At 42.9% G+C, this 19,422-nt stretch overlaps 4 protein-coding genes across 4 annotated transcripts; 1 reads left to right on the top strand and 3 right to left on the bottom strand.

Moving 5' to 3' along the window:
• Nucleotides 1-141: 141 nt before the first annotated feature.
• Nucleotides 142-5,078, bottom strand: LOC117587529 (exportin-1). Its single transcript, XM_034278331.1, has 7 exons — nucleotides 4,926-5,078; nucleotides 2,807-4,559; nucleotides 2,374-2,744; nucleotides 1,812-2,291; nucleotides 1,384-1,716; nucleotides 951-1,316; nucleotides 142-882 (listed from the first exon to the last, which is right to left on the bottom strand). The coding sequence occupies exons 2-7, from the start codon at nucleotides 4,293-4,295 to the stop codon at nucleotides 733-735; spliced, it is 3,189 nt and encodes a 1,062-aa protein (XP_034134222.1). The 5' UTR covers nucleotides 4,296-4,559; nucleotides 4,926-5,078; the 3' UTR covers nucleotides 142-732.
• A 6,224-nt stretch (nucleotides 5,079-11,302) lies between these two features.
• On the top strand, nucleotides 11,303-12,840 carry LOC117587834 (protein fuzzy homolog). Its single transcript, XM_034278795.1, has 3 exons — nucleotides 11,303-11,463; nucleotides 11,530-12,647; nucleotides 12,710-12,840. The coding sequence occupies exons 1-3, from the start codon at nucleotides 11,386-11,388 to the stop codon at nucleotides 12,765-12,767; spliced, it is 1,254 nt and encodes a 417-aa protein (XP_034134686.1). The 5' UTR covers nucleotides 11,303-11,385; the 3' UTR covers nucleotides 12,768-12,840.
• LOC117587835 lies at nucleotides 12,674-14,068 on the bottom strand. The gene has a single exon (XM_034278796.1). It carries the CDS (start codon nucleotides 13,809-13,811, stop codon nucleotides 12,882-12,884), a length of 930 nt encoding a protein of 309 aa, XP_034134687.1. The 5' UTR covers nucleotides 13,812-14,068; the 3' UTR covers nucleotides 12,674-12,881.
• A 2,982-nt stretch (nucleotides 14,069-17,050) lies between these two features.
• On the bottom strand, nucleotides 17,051-18,535 carry LOC117587726 (hornerin). The gene is made up of 2 exons (XM_034278644.1): nucleotides 17,688-18,535; nucleotides 17,051-17,631 (listed from the first exon to the last, which is right to left on the bottom strand). The coding sequence occupies exons 1-2, from the start codon at nucleotides 17,989-17,991 to the stop codon at nucleotides 17,105-17,107; spliced, it is 831 nt and encodes a 276-aa protein (XP_034134535.1). The 5' UTR covers nucleotides 17,992-18,535; the 3' UTR covers nucleotides 17,051-17,104.
• Nucleotides 18,536-19,422: the final 887 nt, after the last annotated feature.

Here is a 19,422-nt window from a genome sequence, read left to right as displayed (position 1 = left end):
TTGCATAGATCTTTTGTTACACCTGCTGCCGGAGCTGCTGTCGCTTATTATGATCTCTCTTCCTACCCTGTCGCTACTTTTCGTTTAGTTTTCCTAACTTATTGTGTTTTCTAGGCTGTCTATCTGTTGTTTGTGTGTATGTGTGTGTGTGTGTGTGTGTGTGTGTATGTTGTGTTTGCGCGCAATTATTCATCATTCATACACAAATTTTCTACAATTATACCCTCATTTAAAAAATTCCCATAAAACTCGTTTTATGGTATTCTATCGTTTTTCTTGCCTTTTAGGTGTAAGACTATATAAAGGGTTGGGGGAGGGAGGGAGTTATGAAGGAGGGAAATGGGATCTTGGTTTTGTGGTTTCACGTGTGTCGAGGACATTGCGCAAAAATATGTTTTAATCATATTAATCGTATGTAATTGCGCACGAATAACCATTTTTCTTTTAACTCTCATTCACCACAACAAAACGAAACTATATATGCATGTGTGTGTATTGGTTGGTGTATGTGTATGTGTGTGTGCTCTGTGTATGTGTGTGTATATATATATATAACGTACTTATATGCATTCAATCAAACAAACATTTATACTCTCTCTCGATGGAGAAACACTCATACGTCAATCATTGTCATCAACTGAATATTGATCTGTATCTGAATCTGAATCGTTCTCAATCAAGCATCAACTAAAACATGCTAATTGGGGGGGGGGCACATCTTCCGAACACTCTCTATTCATCCTGCATATCCTCGGGTAATTCGTGAGGATTCAACATGCCTGGAATATTCCGCTGCATCTGATGCTTATTGGACTGCTCCTCGGCCAGGGCTGCCTCGCGCTCCTCCAGATACAAATCGGAATCGTCCTCACCAGTGGCCTCCTATAACAAACAACAACAACAAATTTATTAATCATAAAATCCACAGAGGCATCCTTTGTGGTACTCACGCGAATCTGTATGAGGAAATCTCTCAAATGCTCCTTAAATGCTTGCACATTCTCGTCCAAATTGAATAGGCCAGTGACAAAAACTTTAATCTGATTATCGGATAGATGATTGAAGGCCGACTTCAGCAGCGATGCGACATACTCCTGTATGAATATCATATTATCGGGTATGGGTCCCAGGTCCACTGTAATCTTGCGATTCTCCACCAGCGAAAACATGTACGCCAAAATGATGGCATGATTCGGCAGTCCGGCCGTGTGTGAGGTGTCCGTCACCACTGAGAAGATTTGCATTAGAATATCCGTGAAGTATGTCTGATAGAAACTCTGCGCTGCATTCGGATGCATTTCCAGGTTTTGCAGCATCTGTAAGAATTTCATGATTTATAAAATTATGTTTAAACAAAAAAACAACTGCTGTATGTCTGTTTACCTTAAAAAGTATATTCAATCCCATATCTGCGACATTGCGCATTGTGTGCTTAAAGGCCCACACCACAGAATCAAAGACCAGTTTGAACTGTGCCGGCGGTATGTTGAGGAACGCCTTAAAACAGTGCGCATTGACCGCCTGCAGTAGCTCATAGAAACTGAGCCGATGCTGGGGGAAATCTTCGAAATTCTTATTGATCATATCCAGTGTGCACTCGAAGACGGCATCGAATATTTTTGGTACTTCATTGGTGATATGCTGGCGCAGTTTATGAACAATTGTGGCCATCGCACTCAGGACTTTTGGCTCGCGTGCCGATGGTACTTTACAGCGCTGCAAAAAGGATGTAAAATATAATAGAACCAACATTATTATTATTCATATTAGGCAGAGCATAGCTTCTCCATATTTTGTAGAGACCTCCTCACCTGATAGTCTAGTAATATAGCGTCTAGCAAGGGCGGTATAAAGTTGTCCATTACTAGCTGATTGTCATTGGAGCGCGAGACCCATTCGGCTATCAAGTTTAAAGTCTCTTTTTTGACCACATGCATGGTCTTGATCAGTGGCTGATTGTTCACATTGACACCATTCACCTCGATCGCCTGGATAATGTTATCCGATGTGATCTTGTATACATTCAGCATGTCCAGATAAATGCGCCCCAGTTGAATGACATACGCATGGCCCAGAGCTTTACAGGCGGCCACATTGGTTTTCAGAATGCTGCCCAACTGCTTCACTGCCGTCATGTTCTTCAGAAAATCAACATTTTTCGATGCTCGCGATATGATGTCGTCCCAGACCTGATTGGGCAGCTGCATATAGCGTTCGATCAGCGCGTCCTGCTGTACCTGATCCACCTGTGCGGAGATCATATAGCCGACAGCTTCGTAGAAGGTATGCACCTAAGAAAGAAGTTAATGGGATCCCATTAGCAAACCATTCGGAAGTCGAATTCGCCCACCCGTTGGTCACTGTGTCACTCACCTGCTGCGGCTGCAGATCACAGATGATGCTACTCATTGTGCTGAGAATCTCGTCAATGAATGTGCATGCCTCATTTGGCTGGATGGTGACAAAATAGCGACGGCACTTGATGGCAATCTTAATGAACGTATCGCAGGCCATGTCCTGCACGCCGTCGTGTGTCTCGTGCATAAATTCAAACAGTTTGTTTACCACAGTCTTCAGGAATTTCCAATGGGCCCGCAGGAAGCGCGGATACTGGCCCACCACATACATGATATTGGAGGCAATGATGGCCTTGTTGTCCTTGCCCTTTTTTTGCTCGCACAGACCCAGCAGATCCTTGATCACTGTGACCAGAAAACGCTTCTCGTCTTCTTCACAAAATGCACCTAAAACGGAACGGAAAGGGGAAATAGATTGGATAGATTTGGGGGGAGAATTGTAGACTTACCGGATATGGAGCCAATGGCCCAACACAGCGTGTTGAGGTTCTTCCAGGAGAATTCTGTGCCATTCACTTGATTGAGTAGCTTCAGCGTCATGATGCGATCCGTGTCCACGCAGTCCAAGTGGGTGAGAAAGACGAGAGTCTCGCGCATGTTCTTGTACAGGTTAATTGAGTTTGTGTCCTTCATGAATTCGCGCACCACCTCGCCGTTCTCGTTCTCCACCACCAGGACCTCCTCCGGCTTGGCCATGCGTGAAATCATGATGAAGCGCACCTTGGACAGAATGGGGGCATAGAAGCGACGCCGCGGATACACTTGCTGGCGCCTTGACGACTCGAGGGTCGGGTGGAAGAACTCCGAATTGTACAGATCCTCGACGAGACTATTCCAGTACTCGAGACAGATCTTGAACACCTCCACATCCTCCACCTCGCTAATCATCACCAAGTACATGAGGGCCTGATTCAAGAAGTCAACATACTTGGCATCCTCCACCAGTTTGCCGTGCTCCTTGAGGAAGGTGCACAGGAACATGGACAGATTCAGCACCAGCTCTTGTTCGGTGTCGGTGCCGTGCTTGAACACATGATTCATGTTCATGTTCTGGCCAATGATCTGATCGAGCTGGACCATCGTGTCCTTGAATAGCGTCGCAAAGTTCTCATCGTAGTTGGTAGCCGTGAGGCCGGCGATCTCGGACAGGCACTTCAGTGTCACATTGCGGAACATGGGCACGGTGAGAAACTTGAATATCAGCGTCTCAATGAGCGTCGTCTCGAATATGTAGCCCAGCGGAATCCAGTTGAGAAATCGGAGCAGGGTCTCCAGTGTGACGTGGATCAGGGCAGCGTTCATAGAGTTCTCCAGCACAAACGAACAGAGCGTAAAGATTTGCGAGAACTCTGAGCACATGGTGTCCTTCAGATGCTTGGCCTTGGTTTGCGTGATCTGGCCCAGCGAGAAGTCGAAAACCTCCTCGCTTAGATTCTTCAGTATAACCATATTGTTCATGCAGAGGCTCTCGTTCGTCTTTGAGGCTCCGACAATGTCGCTGATGAAGGTCTCCCAGTTGCGAGGCCATTCACGCTTCAGGATCTGCACCAGAATCATGTTCAGTTTGTTCAGATAGACTTTGTTTTGCTCCATCACCGTGGGATCGGAGGATGTCTTGATGATCAGGCTGACTACATATTTCTTTATGCCCTCGCACTGATTGCGCGGCAGCACCTTCCAGCGGGTCTTGATCACCTCCTCGAGTATTTGGAGGGCATAGAACTTTGTTTGCTGGTTCTGTGAATATTCGAGAATGCTATCGACGCGCGTCCATGCCTCCGGATGCTCCTTGAGTGTGGTCAGTATGTCTTGGGCCAGGCGCAGCTGATCGCCCTGCGATGCGTATACCACCTCGACAATCTTATCGAGCAGATTGATGTCGAGCTTCTGCGAGAAGTCGAGGAGTTTGCTCGCCTCTTCTGAGGTCAACATCGCCATCGCTTTGTAGTAGAAGCGGCGTTCGCGTCTGCGTCGCTCAGAGGTTGTCTCCGCGTTAATTTTGATTGATTTAGCTTATTCCTCCGGCCTGAGGTGATCTTAACGGTGTGTACGTTCTGTACGGTACGGTACGACGGCGTACGTACGGGCGCAACTGTGATGTGATGATGATGGCTGCGTTGTGAAGCGGGAGCGTTGCGGATTCGGAGTGGCAAGGCAATGTGGATGTCGATTCGATCCCTGGCTCTGGACCGCTGCACTGAACTGGAAAAAATCCAGTCAATAGATGAACGAAACAGTACAAATTTAATTTATTGCGTTTTCGGCATGCAGGCAACCATATTTTTTTTTTGATTTTCTTATTTTCTTTTTTGGAACACTCATACAACTACAGGCACACGCTTGCTTTGCTGCCTGCGCGCGCTTACACTTTTTCGCACACTCACACACACAGGAGCATACCGCACACGCACGCACACAAATACAATTGAACGCATCGTCGTTGCCTGTCTCCGCCGCGACGAGCGACTGCGGCGGCATTTCACAACTAATACTACTCTATGCTCCTCACATTGGCGCTGTGCAGCATATTTGTTGTTAAGACTAGTGTTATTAACTTATTTCACTTACCTATTCCAATTCCAGAAAAGAGCAGCGTGTGAAAACGACGACGGAGACGGACAATGCGAAATGCAATTTGTGTGAACAATGTGACCATATAGTGTGTCGCCCGATAGGCAAAAACATATATGCTGCTTCAGCAGCCCTCGTTCACACAGTTGTATTCAAAGCTATGTGAATGCAATGTGAACATATGACCATCCGTGTGACCGCGGAATTATCGATAAAATATACCGTGTGGACCTCGATTATATACCGAAATATACTTTTTTATTTTCAAAATATACCGTAAAATATACCGTGAATCTAAAATCATTTTCCTCGATTTTGTTGTTCAATTCAATATTACCAGCTGGTTAGGACTCTCAGCTTTAAAAATGTAATTTTACTCAAATTGTCTTTAAATTCTGCGCAGGATTTGCTGATGTCATGATACATCTAACCTGAATTGATTGCATAATAAAGTTAAAACTAAAAAGGACAACCAAAAATATGTATTTGCCATAGTTAATATTATAAATCCATTTAATCAACTGCTTTTAATAATTGAACTTTTCATATGTTTTGTATGTACTATATACCGATCTGTATACATCTCGGTCTCTATAATCTGCAAATTTTTAAAGTAATTCATTGATATTGTGACTGTTTCGAAGGAACATCGCTCCATCATCAGCGATGTCTCCTTTCCCACCGAATTTCTGTCTCTAAAAATATTATTTGTTTGCACCGTTCTTGATCTCGGATCGACCCATTTTATATGAGAAGAACATAAATTGCAATCAATATTCGGAGATTTATTTACAAAGTCTCTATTAATATTTAATGGATCTGTTTCAATATTAATAATGGGTCCCATAGAAGTTGATCATTCTCCAATATCAATGGGTCCCATCACAATATCTCCAATATTTTCAATTTGATGAACTGCATCTACTGTAATTTCGCCAATTTTATGTTTAGGAAAGGCTACAGAATTTTGTTACCATTTGCTGAACGAAAGTTCATGAAATGAATAGCAAAATATAGAAATAAAAAAAAATAAAAATTAAAAAAAATAAATAAATTAGTAAACTAAATTTGGAGAATATTTTGGAGTCAAAGACCAGAAGCTACACTAACCGACACGATTTTCCCTCAAGGGAACAAGCCAACTTATTCTGAAAGGGCTTAGAAATGCAAAAATCGCTATGAAAGAAATAGGAAAGTATATCTATTTTATTATACGCTTTTTACATACATATGTACTCCATGTCTTGTGCGTCAATTTGTCCGTAGGAGGCTTCCTGAAATTTCATCAGACATGAGGACGTGCTGCTGGCGCGAGTAATGGCCTGGACAAGGCTTGACCGAGGGTCATAAGTTCAGGTGCCTATTCTGATTGTGCTATCGAGATGAATGCCAAAGAGGGAAACGATCGGACAACAGCAGGTAATTTCCACATTGAATCTGTCACTTTGAAACTGTTACCCTTTAACTGTCTTTTGCAGGTCAGCAGGCCAATCTGAAGAGTAACATTCTTATGTGGATGGATCGCGCCTCTGCCGGTCTCAATGGCACTGAGGTGCTGCCTCTGAGCTCCGATGAGTGGTTGGATTTACATCGCAACAGTGGCGAGGAGGCGTTGGCGGAGGATCCACAGTCCAGAATACCCCCGCCAAAAGCCACTGCCGGTGAAACGAAAGCGATTGCCCCAAAACCTCGTCTCAACCACAAGCCGTGGTGGGTGGTGGCGCAACGTAAAATGCGTACACTGTTTACTAGGGTAGCTACAGTCCTGGTCAAGGCCCCCCCGTACTTTCTAATCTGTCTGGTTTAAAAATAAAAATAATTTATTGAATTAAATTGAATCATAATCGACAATTATAACATTAACGTGCCCCATCCCGCCCACGAAGAGCGTGGATATTTATTGTCAACACGGGCCATCACACACAAAGCATTAGGAAGCAATGGTATTCTCTAGAAACTCTTAATCACTTTCAAGGTTTCCACTTTGTACTCCTTCCAGGTGGATATCGCCCTTGTTTCTGAAACTCGTCTCTGGCCAACTTTAAGCCAGAAAATGTCGCACCCAACGGTGGTAGCCACCATTAATAAGGAGGACCTGGGCTCTGCCGACGATAGCGCAGAGGATGAGCTGCGCCATTCCACATTAAATGGCAGCGACACCAACGAGCTCCACGCAAAAATATCCTAAAAGGAGATCAGGACGTTTATTTGGCAGCATCGAAGCGTTGTCATTTACTTGTGATGCACATTGCCAGCTTGGGGCTGTGGCATTGCCTTGGCCCTGCATTCTGGACGTGAAGGAATTTCATCTCTCCCCATGATTACAGCCTCCATTTGATGCCAATCTGCAAGAGGAAAAATTTTTTACTTAAAAAAGGCGGAGATATTAGCCACCAGCTGTCGCAAGCGAACCTTCAGTCTTAGGGTCTCCTTTATGGTCTCCTCCACACCGATATGTTTAAAGAATTAATTTTGTATATATAAAAAAGGTTAAAGCACGTGGGGAACATAACCTCTACGCCAGGTAAGTATTGGAGCAAACCTGTAACAAGTTACATATTACGACGTGGCGATTTCCCCCTTGAAAGGCGGGTGGCCAAATAATTCCCCTCTACCTAAGGGTAGAGCGGTAACTTAAAACCTCAAAAAAAAAAAAAAAAAATTTTGTATATCTTTATTGGAGCAGGGGGCAGCAGTTATCCGAAAATCCATTGATCTCTATTTTGAATTGGGGGCATGGCTGAAACGCTTCCGAGTGACTGTTCAAACTTAACACAGAGAACGCCCGCCTTTTAAATAGGTAAACACTTTGTCCGAACTGGGGAAATAAAACTGCTTGTAAATGTTTATTGTAGCCACGAATCCCCCCTGTTTACGAATCGATTCGAATGGGCACCGTTTCATTCAGCCAAACTGCGTTAAAAATCTTTAAGTTTCATAAATTTCTTAGTTTTCACTTAAACACCCATTGGTCAACAGAAGGTTAATCGGTCTCCGTCAATTACATATTTACTCGATTTTAATATTCTGTTTCATATTGCCATCAAACTAAGACACTCAGCCGTGGGACTATAATTTTCTTCGATTGTACAATACATTCGCCACAGGTTGGCCTACACTTCATTACTTATTTTATTTAATTGTTTACAAAAATAACGATTTAGCTGAAAGGGTCAGAAAAAAACGAACAAAATAAACGCTACGTTTTTAAATGTTTTGTTACGTTATTTGACTACTTTTTGCTGGCCACCCCGTAGTATGTTCCTTTGTGTATCCTGTTTCCATTATTTAATAAAAACATGTTGCTTATTCAAAGAAAAATGTAGGGGAACAATGCTGCTTAATATTCGCAGCATGCTGTTAGTCCATACAAAGTATGTTGCCAACGGTAAAGTACGTAAGTGAGGATGGAATTCAACGTAAGTTTGGATAGAATAAAGCAGCCTCTCATTGCTGCGATGAAAATTCCCTTGTTGCGACAGAGAAATATCCCTTCAAAAGAGAGAGAAAATTTCCTACGGAGAAGACAGCACGTCCTCGAGGGACATTTAAAAAACACGTATAGGAGTTTGGATACCCCATATATTATTGAATATAGCTTAAAATTTGAATTTAATAGGCCGATGAAATTCATTATATACCATTATATACCATTATATAATCGCTGTAGCGAAATTTGTTGTTGTGTTATGTTAAATATTAGAAAAACAATTTTACTGATAATGTTGAACTCAAAAACGAGTTGTTTGCCGAACGAACGCCAGAAAAAAATATACCGTTCGTATACCGCCGACTCAATTTCGACGTCAAAATATACCGAAAAGTATAAAATATACCGTAAACGGTCACCCTGGTGACCATACAGTGTGTCGCCCTATAGATATATGCTGCTTCAGCAGCCCTCGTTTACGTAGTTGAATCCAAAGCTATGGATTTGATAGTTACTAGATTGCATGTAAAAATCAAATTTATTCTGTACTGAACTCATTCAAAAATTATATTTTCGAATGGAGTATGTGATCGATTGGGATATGAATACCACTAACCATATAGTATAGTAGATTGTCAATTCAGAGGAAGCGAAACGTCACCGCAGAATGTGCGTCGCGAAGTCCCAGTCCTCTGCCAACGTCGCAGCTACAAGCATTAGTGCGTGTAGAACACGCAGCTAGAAGTCCCAGCTACATTTGTATAAGTGCGTGTAGAGCACGCAGCCAGAAGTCCCAGCTACATTTGTATAAGTGCGTGTAGCCAATGATTTTTTAGCGCTCCAAACCGGTTCTGGCTTGATTCACACGGACACTGCAAGTAATGTGTTGGTTGTTGGTGCTCTGACTTTCTGAAGTGCGATGGAACGAAAATTCGTTTTGATGATTTGATTTTGTTTTCGGGGCTTGGCGTATGAAACTGACCTACCGCAACATGTGCAGAATGAGGGGTGGGGATTGGTGGCCGGACCTTTGGGGGTTGGAAAAAATAAATATACCAATAAAAGTTGTTATTGTATTTGAATGCTGTAATTGTTTTAAATGCAGATTTTATACTGCTTTATTCAAAATTGTATGCATATAATAGAAACGCCGTCGCTTCTCGACTTCGTTGCTGCGGTCTTATCAACATTGTTACAAAATCCATCTCTTACAGACAAATCTTTTCAGATAAATATAAAAACATATATATGTGTATAAGCATATATGTAAACACATATATACATCTATATACAGTAAGCACACGTACATATTATATTTGGTTACTATTTGGTTAGTGCTTGTACACCGCAGATCTGCACGAGATAAACGATGGCAATTGCTTACCGTTTCAGTATGCGGACGACTTCTTTATTATTTGCTTATTACAAGGAGATTTCCATTACCAAACGTATGCTCCTAGGAAAAATAGACAGCTTTGAGGCAAGATGTAACAGGCTTAACCTGGCTTTCAACCCAGCCAAATCCAAAGTGATTCACTTCAGCATCCGAAGAACCGAGCTAAACATTGAGCACCAAGGAGTCGAGCTTAGGCAAGTAAATCAGATCAAATATCTAGGCGGAACAAATTCAGCGAACAACTCAGCCTCAGTGCACATCGAGCAGGGCATTTCGGAGTCAAACAGAACCTATCCGTTTCTAAGACTACTCAGTGGGTCCCCTTACGGTATCAGCCCAAAGAGAGGGCTCATAGTTTACAAGGCCTTTGTCAGAAGTAGACTAGAATACGCTTGCTCGTCTTTCAGCAACTTGTCCAAATCCGCTCTAGCCAAAATCAAACCACCACCTTAGAAAGTCACTAGGCTTAATCATTTGCACCCCAATCCCGATTATTCACCACATGGCAGGAGAACTTCCACCGGAATACAGAATGAGATTCCTAGCGGCAAAAGCGTTAGCCAAGGCATTTGCGTACAGCCTCCCAGCGAGTAGGACGGTGTCCCTAGACAGGGACATAAACACGGGCTACGCCAAGGCATTTCGGGAGTTCGGTGATATTCTGGAGAGAATAGAGGTCTTTGACAGTACAACTTCGCATTGCACCAAAATTAGGCCAGACTTAGACTTTTTTAAGGGGGCTGCTGATAACAAGCACAGCTTAGACCAGGCGGGCATATTAGTTCTCCATAGGGAACAAATGGCACTCCTGACAAGGGGAGGCTTCGAGACCTACTACACTGATGGATCAGTAGCTAACAGACACTCTAGCGCAGCTTTCCTACACGACAGCTCAGGTTTCATAGACAGCATTTACACGCACAAAACCTTGTCATCTCTGTCCGCCGAGTTGCTTGCAATTGAAAAGGCCTTGGACCATGCCATTTCCCGCGGTTTTCTCGTATCGCCATCCTAACGGAAAGCAGAAACGGGGCTCTAATACTGGCAGGGAGCATTCAGGATAATTTTATCGCTTATAAAATCAGGAAGAAGATCCGTCAAGCCCAATACCTAAAGGTATAAATCCATTTCATACCCGGCCATGCCATCATCCCTCAGAACACGGCAAAGAAGCACACAAACTGGGAAAATATACAGTCGGTAAATGGAATCTTAAAGATATTGCATCTTTATTGTGAGATACACCGAATACTGAAAGAAGAATGGGAGAGAGAGTATGCCGAGTTTGCCAGCGTTAAAAGCAGAGGATACTGCTCACTTTTTCCCTCTACCTCAACAAAACCATGGTTCCTAAATAGAAATAAGCTGAAAGCCGCTAAACGGATCAATAGACTGCTTGGCGGCAGTGCGTTTGATAGGCACACACACTTGCCAAAATGTACGTAGTCGCAAGTAACATTTGTGATACTTGCGATACTATCGATGACGCATCGCATATAATTTTTAATTGTACCAAGTACAAATTAGATCGTAATAAGTTGCCTTTCTCGACGTGGCGATTTCCACTTAGTAAAACCACATAAAACCACAAAACAAATAAAATACTTAGACTTGGCAATTGTTTGCCTCAAATGTCCATTTACTTGTTATGTTTAACAACAAACGGTGGCTTGCCCGTGTTTACGCGCAAAAAGGGAGAATGCGACAATGTGAGTTAGTGTTTGCTTGGGCCCCTAATGCACCTCACTAATATACCGTTTTCTTCTTCCACCCAGTTGCCGTTTTCAACTGTTGCTTCGCTCAACGGGTTTCACATGTTCTTCAAGTCGCTGGGCATTCAATTGGAAGCGACATCGACTAGTAAACAGCCGCTGCAGGGTCAGGGCTCGGTTCCCGCCGATCCGGAAGAGTGGACCTACATTTGGCGGGACCGCAATGCGGTCACATTGATTGTGTGCAGCAACGGTGTGGGCTCGGAACAGCTACTCCAGTCGCTGGCCGACCTGGTCTTCGGCGCCATTGCAATGTTCATCACGCGAGCATCTGAGATGGCGCACGCCACGCTGCTGGAGCGCCTCAAGAAGGATGCCAAAAAGTATGTGCCCATCGTAGATGCCATACTGGAGGCATCCTGTGCCGGCACGCTACTGCTCGGCTACACCGACTGTGTGTTGGCCTCGGAAAATAGCCAGCTCCTGCAGTGCCTGAATGAGTTTAGTGGACATTGCGGCTCCTTGTTTTGCTGTCTTGTGGTGGGCCATCGCATTGCCGTGGCTACAGAGGGCTGGTGGGACTTGGATACCATAGACAGAGAACTCTTGCTCTTCCTGCTAAACTCCTCCAGCTCCCTGCAACATGATGTGCCTGTCTATCTGCCCGTAAAGAGTCCAAACATTGCCTACCGCTTTGTCAGCATACCCGTTTCTCCAAACAGTGCTCTGTGTGTGCTCTGTGGTGCGGAGAATGCATCTTTCAGGGAGCTGCACATGCACGCCATGAATGCTTTGCGAAACGAGGCCACTGTGTTGGCAGCCGCCGAGCGCTGCGTGCCCCGCAGTCTACCCGAGCATCTCGATATTGATGGCAATGTGTTGGCCATTATCCTTATCAATAGGCAATCCCGCAAAAGCCTCTTCACCCGTAATCTGCACCAGTCGGGCAGTGCCAAGCGCATTATCGTTGGCGATCTGCAGCGCTTGGACATGCTCAAGAAATTCTTTGACCAAACAATGGAGACAATCCAGCAGTTCGAGGCTAAATCTTCGTCCAACAAAACTGTGCTGATGGACCAGTACAGCTGCTCGGACTATCACAAGTGTTATGCCTATGCGGATGAGCAAAGCAATGTAATTTGCCTATTATTTGTGGCTGCTGTGCCCACGCATGCAATGAGGTAGGTAGCAATCGGTCTATGATCCGTGTGTGACAACTAATGAAATCCGTTCTTTATTGAAGATTCCTTGCACAGCGCGTCCATGCAAGCATTCTGCACGAAAAGTCTGTATGCTGGTAAATATTCATACTTATATTCTAAATCTTACAAGACTGATATTTTGGTACAACTATACACTAGTTTATAAATTCAATTAATCCATCTTTCCTTTCTCTTCTATGACTTTTTTTCTCTCTATAATATAACAATATTGTGTGGCTGGGAGTACACCCGTCGTTTGTCTCGTAACTGAAGAGGTTTCTTGTTTGAATCCAGGTATAATTCTAGCCTCGATCCCACACGAACTGCAGCTGCAATGTCTGAGTGTAGAAGAATATGGAACGATGAATCTACACAGTTTGTCCCTGGGGCTGGTTCTACTTGGGCCAAATGAACGCCAAACTCTGTAGAGACATCTAGCACGTAAACAGTGTGGCTGGCCTTTGTGTTTCTTAGATGGCGCTGATCCATGCGAACTCGCTTCATCGTTGTCCTGAACTCCTCTACGTAGCCTCCTTTAACGCATCGCGGCATGCGGTATGGAGTAGAAGCCTTCTTGCAGCTGAGAGGCAAGTATTGACTTTGTGTTTGTGTTGGCACTAGTTGAGTTACAGGCTGGGTTTGTCCCCGCACCAGTTGAGTCACTGGCGATGCATCAATGTAGCTGTCATCGGATGAGTCGATAAGGCTCGAATCATTCAATGAATGGCCGCTTAATTCGCTCCAAAGTTCCGCTATCTTTCGAGATGAAGATAGTTTAGTCGGGGTTTCGTTGGCCCCTTGTGCGATTGCAGGTCTGGTGGAGCTGTTGGTCAAACCCACTGCCAAACCTTTAAACTTACGCGGCGTTTCCTGGCTAATGTCCAATAACTGCGAACATGTCGACTGCCTGGTGTCCCAATGCGATGGTCTCGGACTGCTGCTTGTCTCCATGGAATGTTGTAGCTTTTGCCAGGCGCAATCGAACTTGGAAGGAGTACTTTTACGCTGTAAGGACTCCACCAATGGTGATTTGGCCTGACACTGTTGCTTGGCAGCGCTTGGCCTAGCGTCTGCAGACGCATTTTCCTGTTGCTCGTTGCGAAAGCTGGCCCATAGCGAGCTGAATTTACGTTTGTTGAACATTGGGAATAGTGCAATCTTGCTTTGTTTTTATTTCAATATTTTTTTGGGGTTTTATGTTACCGCTCTACCCTTGTGTAGAGGGGGATTATTTGGCCGCCCGCCTTTACAAGGTGGAAATCGGCACGACTAGAATCGTAACTTATTACAGTTTTGCATCAATATTGTTGATGAACTCGATTAATGTTTTGTATGAGCTGATTTGTTCTTTTTCAAAGAATTAATAGATATATTTTTTTAGCGATGGGTAGTCCAGTCCTGTGATTTACTTGGTACAATTAAAAATTAGATGAGATGCGCTATCGATAGTATCGCAAGTATCACAAATGTTACTTGCTGCTACGTGCATTTTGGCAAGTGTGCCGATAAGCAGTCTGTTGATCCTCTTAGCCGCTAACCAAATAATATAATATATATACATTATACCATTTGGTTAGTGTCTTAGCGTCAATGCAGTATGGGGCATTTGACCCCTTTTTCTGGCCGAAACTCATTTTTCATAAGTCGATAAAATGATATTGTCTAAACCGATATACATCAGAATAACACCATTCTTTAATATTAACAAAAAAAGAAACAGTGCGCATCACTGTTAAATCAGTTGGTAAATTCAGCTGTTTGATATGAATAATAAAAAATTATCGGAACAAGAATTTGTTTCATCAAGTTAAAATTGCCATAAAGTGGTATATTGATCAATTTAAGAGCATTTTGTACAATATTCTTAATTCAGACAGGCGTTTGAAATGTGTTTGTGAGTTTGAAAATAAAAAAACGGATCTCATAATATGCTTAATGGATAGTTTTTCAACAAGTCTATATATGTGATGAAAGCCCACGGAAGCATTAAACCTAATGGATCAATCCTTGATCAAATGTATGTCCTTTTGTTTTCGTAATTGAACCTAAGGTTTGAAAATTCGGAGTCTTTTGCACGGTGAAACTCAATGACCAATTAAATTACAAAAGAGGATGCCAATTTGCATTGCATTTAAGCATTAATACCTGACACTAGTTTTAAGAACGAAAAGGTAGTTTGTTTTTGTATTAAAGTGAACAATTTCCCGAAAAACTTGAAAGAAATTAAAAAAAAAACATTTATAATAATGTAAAGAGATTTTCAGTATCTCTGTGTTCAACATTTCGACAACTCAAGGAAAAGAAATTGCTTGCAGTATACGAAGAAGCCAATGTAAAAATCCGATTCTAGTTTTCAATTTGTAAAAATCCGGGCAAGGCTTTTTTTTAATATAATATGGCATTGCTTTACATATTTACATAATTTTTTTTTGATTCAATTTAACAATAAAATACAAATTCGATTTTACACTTAAGAAAAGGCTCTGGCACTCCTATTATTTCAACACACCTTCCATTCACTATTATAAACTAATATAAAAAAACAAATAAAAAAATATTGTTTCGTTTGGAAGTTATTAATTATTACCACAAAGAGTGGTCAAATGCCCCATAGTGCAATGGTTTCAGCTTATTTATATTTAGGAACCATGGTTTTGATGAGGTTAAGGGAAAAAGTAAGCAGTATCCTCTGCGTTTAACGCTGTCTAACTCGGCATACTCTCTCTCCCACTCTTCTTTTAATATTCGGTGTATCTCACATATTGCATCTTTAAGGGGTTACATTTAACGACTGTATATTTTCCCAGTCTGTGTGCTTATTTGACTGCTGCGTCTACTGCCGTGTTCTGAGGGATGATGGCATGGCCGGGTTTATACCTTTAGGTATTGGGCTTGACGGATCTACTCTAACTTTAATTTGTCATTTGACAACTTGTTGCTGACCAACCAATAGTATGGCCACTTACATATGTATGTTCCCTATCTGCTATACTATATATTAAAATTCCATTTTACCAGATACTTTTAAATATTAACAATGCCTTTGTTTTAGAATGACATGCTCTTAACCTTTTCATATGTTTTCTATGTATATACATACATACATATGTATTTTGTATGTATGTACATATATACCGATCTAAAAACATTCTCGGTATAAATAATCTGGAAAATTCGTTGAGATGGCTTACCAACACAGATTGATTTGCTTTTGCATTGATTGGTACAGAGATTTTAAAATGTTCCTAAATTCGAGGATATCAATCCATCCCAGGGTACCAAATGTTGCTTACTCCGTGCCAAATGTTGGGGAACAATGCTGCTCACTTTTTGCTGCATGTGGCTGGCCCATAAAAATTATGTTGCGTTATGTAAAATATGTAAGTGAGGATGGCATTCAACGTAAGTGGAGATGGAATACAGAGTCTTTGTTGCGATGAAAACTCCCATGTTGCGAGAGAGATATATCCCTCAAGAGAGGTCCTCATGGGACATTTGGAAAACATGCGTATGGGAGATTCCATACAATAAATTCTTGAATATACCTTAAAAAATGGAGTATAATAGAAGCCTGAAATTCATTATATAATGGTATATTTAATTGTATACACCGATATATCGTAAATATACAATGAATATCCTCAAAAGTATATAATATACCGTAAATGTGGACCAGTGTGGTCTTGTCTCGATAGGACTAGTGTGCATTAACAGTACCTAACAGAACTGTACAGAACTATATTGACAAATCGAATTTATTAAGGCCAAATCAAAGTATATTTGAAAAAACTACTTACAACTTATCGAAGGTCGGTCTTTCATTCAAAAACGACAACAAACGAGAAGGGACGTGTGAGACTCGTCACAACTTTTATACCTGGCACTCAGTACTACATCTGCACCTTAGCGGTGTTTTGTAAAATTGTACATTTTTTCTTCGTCTGTCACCTACATCTACAACACTTGTCACACCAACACGCTCCTTAAGCTCGCCGCCCATCCGGAGACCCACACACTGCAGACTCGCGGCAGAGGCAGAGGCCGCACACTGCGCGAGGCAGAGTGTGAATGAGAGCATTTGTAAAAAACAAATATAATCTGCGGGACGGGGTGGGTTTAGCCACTGCAAATAAACTTCTTCATTGTGGCTATAATAATGATCCGATCGGATCCCAATTTGGTGATCTGATAGACGGACGGACAGACAGACATGGCTCAAACGACTCGGCTATTGATACTGATCAAGAATATATATACTTACTTTATGGAGTCGGAAACGTTTTCTTCGCGTTACATACTTTGTGCAAAAATACAATATACCCTATTTACTGTTCGAGTACCGGGTATAAAAAAAGAAAATAAATTCCAGGTTTACTTCTGGTATGAATGGCATATTTATTGAATGAATTAATGGGATATCTTTTAACCGCATTGTGTTACCATTTGTCAGATAGTCGATACGGCGTTCTTACAGAACGTCGTTTGCGTTTGCCGACTATCGCCGGTCCCAATCCGGACACAGTGCCCAGTTGCAGCAGCAGCGGATTACTTACCAATGCGGCCGCAATGCCCAGGACAGCCGCACTTGCCAGCGGTATTAGGAAACTCTTGGCCAGCAGGGCTTTCGACGAGATATCGCTGTGCCCGTGGCCCTTGTGCGTGGCTATCTCAAGCGACTCCACAGGGTAGTGATAGGCATATTCCGGGCCAGCAGGCGCGTAATAATGGGCATGGCCAAGGGCAGCGCCATGACGCGTTCCATAGACATCGAATGGTATGCCAGCAGTTTCGCCACTTGAGCTGCCATAATAGGGTGAAGCTCCAGCTCCAGTTCCAGCCCCAACAGTTCCCCCATGGCTGCTGTGTGTGTTGTACTTATAGGGATATGGAGAATGGCTATGGGTGTTGCTCTCAAAGCTAACGTGGTTTTGTCCATGAGATGCTAATCCGCCTCCATAGTGTCCTATTGGGTATGCGAATAGATCCATATGCACACATTTAAGAAGTTTTCGAACTAACCCACAATAATGCGCTCCTGAGCACCAGATCCAGCCCCATGACGCCACTTGCCGTAGGCCTCGTTTAGGCTCTCACCCAGCCTGCCCAACGAGGGGTGTAGCCCTGAAGCAGCTTGTGACTCTGAGGAGTGGCCGCCACCGCCTCTGTAGAGCACTTCCGGGGGATCGAAACTTTTGCCTGATGCCGAGCTGTCCGAATCGATGTTGCTGGCTGAATACTCGATGGACTTTTCAGCCAGTGCCATTGAGAGGAGATTCAGCCACAGGCCCAACGCTGCCTGAACCTTCCGTTTGGTGGTCCACATTATGACTAAGCTCGCCCGGCAGCGATGTCATCGACTTTATAATAATGCTTTTGGGGGATTGTGGACTGTGGGATTACTTAGTGCCACAGGCAGTGGAGTGGCGACAAATTGTGCCGTGGGCTCTGTGCTGTGGCAATTTTTTGCATCGTTGCGCCAATCAGTCTCGCTAGACCGTGTGGTGGAATTTCACTTTTTTTCTTGCGTTTCTTAAGCGGTTTCATCAGTGTGTGCTTGAAGCTTGGTTAATGCAATGATAAATATGTATGTATGTTCATTTGTTAATGTGAAAGAGTAGATCTGGTGATCTGTCTAAAGCGAGAAACTACTCGAACCACCCAGGGGAAAATGATTGCAGCGTAGTTAAGAATCGTTAAGAAATTATCACTGTGCGTTCCTGTCGGTTTCATTCGACTCCATAAACAAGACCAATTCCATTCGAAGTTTGTCCAAATTTAAACGAAGATCCAAAACAGTGAGCGCGTCCGCTGCTTGTCTGATATTTCCGGCAGATAGGAGTAGTCTCTACGATCAAACATTTAGCAAATATCTGAAATTTCCTGCCGGGTGGGGAGTCTACCAAGAACGTGTCAGCACCTTATCAGCTTATTGAGAATTGCGCTAATATTTCGCGGAATTGCTATCACACAAACAGCACGAGAAGGGACGTGTGAGACGCTTCTTACGCGTCACAACTTTTATACCCGGCACTCAGGACTACATCTAGATGTAGAAGACATCGCCAACCACTAGATATCGTTCACATTACAGAACAAGTAGTAAAAGCCTACTAAATAAAATGCATCAAACAAATTGGATCAGTTAATATTTTCCAATTTATGAGATATTTAAAACAGCAATAAAATTGGTACATTCTTGGACCGATAGGTTTCACAGCAAATTTTTCGAAAGTGGCGCCATCTATGAAAATTTCTTGTGCGCAACTTTGATGGTCCAATGGTCTGCACATTCTGTGCAAGGGTGCGCCACAAGGGGTTTTCGCCCTTTTGCGGGGGCGGAAGGGGGCGTGGCTCATTTTTGAAATACACTGGTTTTAGTGTGAGCATACAGCAGTCCGGAGCCAAAATTTGGTGGCTCTAGCTCTTATAGTCTCTGAGAACTAGTCGACAAACAAGACGGACAGACGGACAGACAGACAGACAGACATGGCTCTATCGACTCGGCTATTGATGCTGATCAAGAATATTATACTTTATTTTATAACGCTTCCTTCTGTGCGTTACATACAACCGTTACTCGCACAAATACAATATACCCTATTTACTCTTTGAGTACCGGGTATAAAAAGTAACATTGAAAAGAAATAGAAACATTTCCCCAGACTTATCATTGCGGGCCCTGACGCCAAAGCGCTACTGGAACTTTTGCAGTTCATTTCGGTTATCTTAAGCCTGTTGTTCATGAAACGAAATC

The sequence above is a fragment of the Drosophila guanche genome, unplaced genomic scaffold, assembly GCF_900245975.1.
Source record: "Drosophila guanche unplaced genomic scaffold, DGUA_6, whole genome shotgun sequence".
Taxonomy (NCBI): domain Eukaryota; kingdom Metazoa; phylum Arthropoda; class Insecta; order Diptera; family Drosophilidae; genus Drosophila; species Drosophila guanche.
This window is presented reverse-complemented; position numbering and strand designations above follow the sequence as displayed.